A 9,281-nucleotide genomic window follows, 5' to 3' on the forward strand; every position below is an offset into this window, starting at 1 on the left:
GACTGCAGGCAAAGAAAATGAAAGTGCTACCAAAATCAATTAAATGTGTGTCTTCATTAGTGGGTTTGAGTTTCTAACTTACAAAATATTGACTTGCACCCCTATTTTGAACAGGTCATACTTAACGTTGGTTATGTTGAAGGAAAGATACACATTTGCATTCCTTTACCTACATATACAAGTCCTTTATATAGAATAACTGAATTGGGAATTAGAAAACAGGCCTACCTCAGATACTGGGTTCAGTTCAGACCACCCAATAAAGTGAGTCATGAATTTTTTGGTTTTTAGTGCATATACAAATTATTCTATTCTGTTGCAGTCTGTTAAGTGTGCAATAGCATTGTGTCTAAATAATGTATATCTTAATTTAAAAAATAGCTTTATTGCCAAAAATTGCTAACCATCTGAGCTTTCAGTGGGTCTTTTTCCTGGTGTGGAGGGTCTGGCTTCAATGTGGATAGCTGCTGACCGATCAGGGTGGTGGTTGCTGAAGGTTGGGGTGGCTGTGGCAATTTTCTTAAAATAAGAAAATAGTGAAGTTTGCCACATCGATTGACTCTGCTTTTCATGAACAATTTATCTCTTTGTGGCATGTGATGTTGTTAGATGGCATTTTACCCACAGAAGAACTTTCGAAACTGGAGTCAGTCCTCTCAAAGTCCGTTTATCAGCTACGTTGATGTCATAGTCTAAATCTTTTGTTGTCGTGTCCACACTCTTCACAGCGTCTCCACCAGGAGTAGATTCCATCTCAAGAAACACTTTCTTTGCTCATCCATAAGAAGCACCTCCTCATCTGTTAAAGTTTTATCACGAGATTGCAGCAACTCAGTCCCATCTTCAGGCTCCACTTCTAATTCTAGTTCTCTTGCTATTTCTGCCACATCTGCAGTTACTTCCTCCACTGAAGTCTTGAACCTTCAATTTGTAAAAAAACCAGTATCTGCGAAGCGTAGTAAAGTGAAGCGCAATAAAACGAGGTATGCCTGTACCTTAAGAAATCTATAATTTGGATCTAAAATTAGATTTTTCCTTTTAACTTGTGAATTTTTCTATGGTTTCTGCTGTATTGGTTCATTTTTGTTTAGTACTCCTAGCAGAGAAGGGACTGGCAAATGTCTAGAAAAGTTGATAATGTTTTGATTCAGGATATTGTTTGGATTTGGGCCCAGTGAAGGCCTCCATAGGGGATTTGCTAGAAGAGAATGAAGACCCTCAGTTGGGGCAAATTTAGCGTTTGCTTTGGGATGGTATTAGGATGGTGGCAGTGAAGATCATCTCTGATTGAGATGCCTGATACAGGGAATTCAGAAATAGAACCAGAAGGAGCTGGTGCCATGCCAACTGCCAGGAGAAAATAAAAACAGCTAAGCTGAATTACTTACCTTTACCTGGTTTGACTTAATAGTCCCTTCATATTCTGTGTTTACAGTTCGTGTATGCCCTCACTAAACAGAGTGCATAGAATTTAAAGAAAGAAAGCTTTAGCAATTTATGTGCTCTGTTGTGCTATTCTGAATAAAGGAACAGAAGGTTTAAAGTCATAGTGATATAGATGGTCTCTGTAGGGTTAGTTTTCCAGGATGTCTTAGTGTCTCTCCCATGGATAGTTGGTACCAAGAAGAGAAGCAAGTCTTCTTGTTTAGTCTCTACTCAAGAGACTTCATATTTATAGACTCAAGGAATTTTTTTTTTTGAACATTTACTTATTTTTGAGAGAGCATGAGTGGGAGAGGGGCAGAGAGAGAGGGAGACACAGAATCCAAAGTAGGCTCCAGGCTCTGAGCTGTCAGCACAGAGCCTGATGCGAGGCTCGAACCCACGGACTATGAGATCGTGACCTGAGCTGAAGTTGGATGCTTAACCAACTGAGCCACCCAGGCGCCCCAGTATAGACTCAAGGATTTTTTCCCTTTCCTTGTGACTTTAGGTAGAAATTATTTTCTTCCTTCATATACATACACAGAACACTATAATTTGTTAGGGTTTTGTTTTGTTTTGTTTTGTATTTTAAAAATTAAGTACACCTCACATAAAATTTATTTTAACCATTTTTTTAAAAAGTGTATGGCTCTGTGTCATTAAGTACATTCACATTGTGTACCCATCACCATCTTTCCACTTGTAATTTGGATTTTGATCGAAATCTTTTACATCTGGACTGATAATTTCCAAATAGCTTCCAGAACAGTAAGTCACGGGAGTGTTTTTCTTGGTCAAGCACCATGACCGGAACATGCACCTTGGTGCCTGGCTTCCAGGATTCCTTTCTGATCAGCCTGGATCAGCCTGGTTAGTGCTAGAGCTGTAACTGCCTCGTGGCAAAATTTTTAGATGAGTTAGTGTGACTGCATTTGCTTATTAAAATCACTTAAGGGTAGGTTTTAAGTTAAAACCATTCCCTCCCAGTGACAAAAACAGTTGTTTTGGACAATTTTATCAATATGGAAATCATTGAAATTATTTTACTAATGGAATTAGCTTCCAAAACTTAAATTATTATTATTTTTTAACATTTATTTATTTTTGAGACAGCATGAACAGGGAGGGTCAGAGAAAGAGGGAGGCACAGAATCTGAAACAGGCTCTAGGCTCTGAGCTGTCAGCACAGAGCCTGACGCGGGACCCTGAACCCACGGACCACGAGATCATGACCTGAGCCAAAGTCGGATGCTCAACCGACTGAGCCACCCAGGCGCCCCCAAAACTTACTTACATACCATCACACTTTTTGCCATATTTTCAAATTTGTTTACTGTTACTCCCTTTGACACTTAAAAAAATTTTTTTTTTGAATCTTTATTTGTGAGAGAGAGAGCGTGAGCAGGGGAGGAGCAGAGAGAGGGAGACACACAATCCAAAGGAGGCTCCAGGCTTGGAGCTGTCAGCACAGAGACCGATGCAGGGCTCAAACTTGGCAAACTGTGAGATCATGACCTGAGCCGAAGTTGGACGCTCAACCGACAGAGCCACCCAGGCACCCCCACTTTTACACTTTTTATGTCACACATACTCCTTGACAACATACTATTAAAATTCTAAAATTCTAAGAGGATTTTGTGTACCACACTCTGGTAGGAAATGCTAAAGTAAATTAGTTTTTATATCCTGCCTTTAAGTCCAGTTTGGGATGGATTGAGTCAAATTTTAATGCATCTAATTTCTGAAAAAAGCAATTGCTGAACTTGAATTTTTCTTAAAGATTTCTGTGTTATTGTGGCACAAGTTAAGATTGGATACAGGGAGGTATAAAGGAAAAGAAACCATAGAATCAAAAATCACAAGGATTTATCAAAATACTGAATTTCTGAGTCAGATTCTTATTTTCTAACTGAATAAGTTCGATAGCTTATAGTGTATGTTGTCCAATTTATAGCCTTCTACTATTGGACACTTTGGTTTATAAAACAATTTCTTAAAACTTTGATGTTCGAAATAGACCAGTTAGTTAAAAAATACGTAGTCTTAAAACTTGGTTTAAATGTGAATTAAAACTTTTTTCTTTAAATTCCTGACATTTGTATAAGGCCTCATTAAAAATACATTGAAAACACAGCCATAATTTATATTTTCCTTGTAATCATAAGAATGTGACAGGTAGCTGCTTTTTACTACTTTAGAATTCTAAGTCTTAACCAGAAATTATGATTTAAAACTCATAATTTTTTCTATCCTAGTGCCTGTATCTAGAAGGAAAACCACCTATGCCATAGCTAAAGCATTAGGCTGTTATTATAACACTTTTTCCCTTTTCATTTAAACTAAAAAAAATTGTGGGGCACCTGGGTGGCTCACTCTGTTAAGCATCTGACTTTGGCTCAGGTCATGATCTCACGGTTTGTGCTGTCAGCACAGAACCTGCTTCAGACCCTCTATCCCCCTTTCTCTCTGCCCCCCCCCCCCCCCGCTCATTCCTTCTTTCTTCCTCAAAAATAAATAAACTAAAAAAGTTGTAATTATAATGTATATCATTATACACATGTATTCATTATAACACAAAGATTCACTTAAAAGTTACTGAAAAAGTCTAGAAGGGATATAATTTTCCCCTAGTAAAACAGTTTTTTGCTTGCCTGGAGAGAATGTTTTTATAAGAATGTGAGGGTTATCCTGTTGAGTGTAAAATATAGAAATGGATACTTGTGAGTATATAACTTGCCAGTGACCAGCAGTGCTCTATCCCAGGCTTGTATTGAGCAAAGAATCATTCTTTTTTTAAGTTTTATTTGATTTTAAGTAACCTTCACACCCAACATGGGGTTCGAACTCACAACCCTGAGATCAAGAGTTGCACGCTCCTGACTGAGCTGGTCAAACCCCCAGAGCCAAGAAGCATTCTTTCTCACTTTTCAGGGACATGGCTGAAAGTACAGGGTCTTGAGCCAGATTTCTTCCTGGATTCAATGGCAGGCATGGATCTGTCCCTTAGAAGCTAGCTGTGTGATCTTAGGTTACCTTACTGTCATCCTCTGTGATATGGGGAGAATAAATAGTACCTCCTCAGAAGGTAATTGTGAGAATTTAAAGCCATAAAGTGCCTAGCACAAGACCTATAGAAATAACTTGCTGTCATTTCCACAACCACTGCTTTCTGTGTATGGCATAGAAATTTCATTTCTGGTAGCTTTTGAAATAAGCTTTGTGTGACATACATTCATTTATAAACTGTTATAATAACAGTGTTATTACCTGAGATTTCAACAACCATAGCATGATCATCCATAAATATCTAGAAGTAGGCTGAACTATTTCCAACAGGCATTTGTGGGGAGCAACAGGGCTTTATAGTGAAGGGAAAACTGCATTAACCTTGCATTTCAACTCTCCCCTTATTCACTTACGTACTGCATAAATTCCAGTCTGTTCCTCTCCCACTTCTCTCCTTTATGCCAAGCACAGGGCCTGACAAAGGAGAAATGATGTCTACTTGTGAATGAATGGGGAAAAGTAATTCTGGTTCCGACAGGTATATACTAATGACCAATCACCATCTCAGCAGCCTGGCACATCCCAAATCATTTCAAAGACGTGTGGGAACTATCTGCCCTGGTGGGGCTCAGTGGAGTGAGTAGAGGTCCTCCTAGGAGAGCTTTATAAAGGCATCAGAACCACAAAGCTTTGCCTGTCAGCTTTTAAGTGAGTCAGTTAGCTGATTTGCACAAATGCCATATTCCCTTGGGACCCTGGTGTTTTAATATTTTTTGCCAAATGGTAAAAAGTGGCTGTTACTTTGAAAATTCCTTTTTATTGTTTATTGCTACTGGTATGACTGAGTAGATAGTTTCCACTTTTTAGGAGGGAAATACCACACATTCCAAGGCTTTGATCTGCGTGTGCTGTGGCCATATTTTCCAGAAGGTAGTTATCTTTACCCATGGCTCAATTTTGAGATGTTAATTACAAACCTATGATTGCCCCCCCCCCCCCCCCCCGGTTTAGTTTTTAGCAGGGAATCTGGCTGGGAGTGGCATCTTAGTGTGAGTCCTGGTATGCTGGGAAGAACTGTGTGCAGTTTGTCTAAAACCCTATTATAACTGGTTAGAAAAACAGCACCAAGGCTAGAAAAACAGAATGTCTACTGTAAAATGAGACACTGTGCTTTTCCTATTTGTTCATGTTGCATGATTTTACAGTGTGTTTTTTTGTTGTTGTTGTTTTTGGGGGTGGGGAGCGAGAGAGAATGAATGAGTGGGTGAGGGGCAGAGAGAGAATCCTAAGGAGGCTGTGTGCTGTCAGCATAGAGCCCAATGCGGGGCTTACTCTCTCTCACAAACCATGAGATTATGACCTGAGCCAAGATCAAGAGTCAGACACTTAACCGACTGAGCCACCCAGGCGCCCTGATACTACACTATATTCAAAGAAAACTTATATTGCGTGTTCAGCAAGATAACAGGTACAAGTATATAATCTTAATTCTTTAGTTTTTAATGCTGAACTTTGCTCTAAGAGCATGACCTCTACTTCCTTCTTTCATGACTTCCCCCCATTCTGATCTGCCCATTTATAGTTCTGCCTCCCAGGAATAGTTGCCATTGTTGCAAATAAGCTTTTTCTTAAAGGACAAAATAAGTAATTTCAAGTGAAATTGCTGCCTTTCATGCAGGTATCACTGCTAGGGCTCCGTGGCTCTTTCTAATGGATCATGTATGTGTGGTCCGTTTCTAAAGAGAAACCCAAGGCCCTAAAAGCACTGAGGGGAAACTCATCTTAAATATTAGGACAAAAGACTTATTAGCCAGGTTCTGTGGACTGGGACTGGCATGTTGATATTTTATATGGTGTTTCAGGGGGTGGGAAGGGCAAATGCACAGCAAGAGATCATTTTTTGATAGAGCTTCTTGACTCTCTTAACTAGAATCCAAGAGATTTAGAATGATGGTTGAAAACCTAACAAATTTTACTTCTGGAGGGAGAGGTTCAAAGTTAAATTCTTTTGTGCACTCAAGATTCCTTTTTTTCTTCTGTGATTGCTGTTGGATTACAATTAATAATATATAAAACATAGTGTGTTTCCCATGAACAAAAGGGCACATAACCTTATTAAATCTCATTTAAGAAAATTGTTCTCCTTTGAGTTAAAATTCAGAAGTAATTATAGATCAGGTGTATGAGGTTTCTCCTTTTCAATGTCAGAAAAGCCTTTTTAAAAGTTTTGATTATTTGTTACTGTTTCTGATGTACCTTAGTATTCTAAAAATCATTTTATTATAAGGACTGAAAATCATCTAAGTAAGTGATCCCAGAGTTAACTTTATGGATGCGATGAATTTATACTTAAAATAGGGAAGTAAGCAGACAAACAAATATGTTAAAAATAAGGCTTAGAAGAGCAATCCTTCATTTGAATTATTCTTTGTATTTGAAATCTCTGTTCTAAAAGCCCCAGTGAGAAAGCTTATCTTGTCAGACTTCTTTCGAGCAGGTATTAACTCACACAGGAATGCCAGGTCCTGAGTAGTATGCATAGGAGGTCACAGACATTAAAAGGACAAAAGGATTCAGGTAGTTTTTGGTCATTCTGCAAAATAGGGTCTCTGAACTCATTAATGAAGTTAACATGGACAAGGATGACAACTTCGGCCCTCGCCGATCAGGACTACTCCAGCCCGAGGTTAGTGGTAGGCTAGAAGAAATTTTTTAGCAGGAACATTACATGGGAGCTAGTATTGGAGGGCAGCATCTTAGTGTGTGCGCCCAAGGCGTCTTGCTGCTGAATTGAATTGTTCTGGAGAGTGCCCTCTCCTGGCCAATACTGGTGTGTACACACCTCAAATCTGTTTTCTTTTAGTATCCAAGCTTCACTTCCTGTGAAGTCAGCAAGTTATCCAGAATACATTCATGATGAAAATTCAACTGAATTTTGGTCTTATTTTTAAAATTTTTTTTTGTAAAATGGATTTAAAAGAACTCAAATGACTGCTCTATTTTTGTTAACTTGGTTTTTTCTACCATAGGTCTCAACAAATGGCAGCTATTACATCAGACAGTGACGAGTCCTGCTGCTCCCTTACAGTGTCTGACAGACCACTGTGGATTCAGACTGGGAGCATTGAAGTTAACAGTGAAACGGGCAGGTCTGTCTGTGCTAAGCCCTGCCACAAAGTGAAGAGGGCATCATGTCACCACTTGATCATTCTGAAGTAGGTTAGGCTAGACATAAAAGAGTTCATTAGTTCTTTTTCCTGAGTTTTCATTGACCTTTGTAGCTGGGTGTATCTCATATAGGTGACCGTTTTACTGAATGAAAGTAACTTTCAATTGGTATTACCAGCTGTGCTAAAAACAAGTAGAGCCAGCCTCCTGTGAGCTTCCATGAAACGATTTTCTCCTAGGGCAGTAAAAGTTGAGTATCAGGTTGTAGAATTCTGTCAACTAGCAACAGAGTCTTCGTGGAAAGTCAAATAGTGGATTTCTCTATCTTTTCACTGTCTCAGTCTTTGTCACTTTTATATTCATTTAACTTCTTAGTCATTCTTAATGTGTGTATATATAAGAATATATATATATATACATCTATGAACATATATATATTCTTAGCGAACTAACCTCAGAACCATTGTCATTTACGTAAGGAAAGTAAAAATTCAGAGGGGGGCAAAAGATAATCCTGAAACGTGGCCATAATCTTTTTAAGTGCGTTTATTGAAACTTCTCTGGATAACGCCTTAAAGGCTTATTTGGGACTCTTCTACAGCTGGAAAGGTTTAAGGATTTCTGATGTACTGCTTCTGAACTTACGATCTCTTTTTGCTTCCTTGAATTAAGGCTATTTAACCCTCTGGTGTGTGCAGCTGGTGGTGAGCTGTAATTGGGCTGTATCATTGCAGATAAGCTATAATTTGCAAGCTGAGTCACAATGGCACATTTTGGATCAGAGATGGAGGCTGGGATATTTTGGACTCTTACCTGGATTGCAGGGATGGTAGCTACCCTTATGGTGATTTCTTGAGGAAAAATCATGTTTTAATTTTCTGTACATCTCATAGGAATCATAAGACATGCTTCAATCCTTGGCTTTCCTGTCAACCTGATTAGGCCTAAGGTTGAAGCCAAACATTGAGTCATAAATAGAAGGAAATGAAATTGTACATGGGATTGACTGTTTACTTTTTTCTTCTCTTTCATTTTACTTCCAGAGTTCTGTGTGGGTCTAAATAGTATTACGATTGTTAGTTTTAACAGATGAACTTTTCTTAGTTCAATGTCAGTTCTAAAAGTGTTAATCATTCTGTTTCTTTAGAAGCAAAGACTACATTCACCTTCCATTCTGATGTGTGCAGTGTAGAAGCCATTTTTCATTGCTTGAGAAAAAGCATGATAGAATGCCCTGTAAGTTTATTTTATAGCCCTTGATCCAGTAAGTCAGTGAGGCAGCACTGGGAAGCTTAACATAAGAGCAAGAGTGCTAGCAAAGAATGGGAAAGACACCTACTTTGAAATATCTGGAAGTTAAACATTGGGAAGGATGGGGGTGGTTTTTCTTTTCTTTCCTGCATTCTCTGTTTTGTCAGTTATTATTCCACTGAAAACACCATAGACCTTTGGCTTAAAAGTACATTTGACCAAAAAGTCGTCATTCTCTCCACAATCACCTCTTTTGGAATTGAGGCTCTTATTGGTACTAGTCTCCCAGGCTTGAGAGGCGATAACCAGGGATTATAGAGGGCTTCACTGGGGTTCTTACCACTTGGTATTAAAGGGAAGTTGATAATGTTGGGCAGAAATTCTTGTCATGCTTCCTGGCAATCATTTTTATAAGCTTTGCCCTTTATAAA

General features: G+C 38.7%; 1 protein-coding gene across 11 annotated transcripts in view; it reads left to right on the forward strand.

Annotated features, from left to right (window-relative positions):
• Positions 1 to 9,281, forward strand: part of PWWP2A (PWWP domain containing 2A) — a 35,672-nt gene that overhangs the window by 23,510 nt on the left and 2,881 nt on the right. The window contains exons 3-5 of one of the 11 annotated variants that reach the window (XR_006584450.1): positions 896 to 983; positions 7,461 to 7,580; positions 8,747 to 8,835. The exons of 2 other annotated variants lie outside the window; for them this stretch is intronic. Coding sequence is in view for 6 of the 9 variants with exons in the window: in XM_023260068.2 (XP_023115836.1) it covers positions 896 to 983; positions 7,461 to 7,646 (274 nt within the window). In the remaining 3 variants the exon portion in view is untranslated. Of the gene's footprint in view, positions 1 to 895; positions 984 to 7,460; positions 7,647 to 8,746; positions 8,836 to 9,281 lie in introns of those variants that run through there. 8 more of the 11 variants (XM_023260068.2, XM_023260069.2, XM_023260070.2 and 5 more) reach the window with 8 other exon arrangements.

This window comes from Felis catus, chromosome A1 (assembly GCF_018350175.1).
Source record: "Felis catus isolate Fca126 chromosome A1, F.catus_Fca126_mat1.0, whole genome shotgun sequence".
Classification (NCBI taxonomy): domain Eukaryota; kingdom Metazoa; phylum Chordata; class Mammalia; order Carnivora; family Felidae; genus Felis; species Felis catus.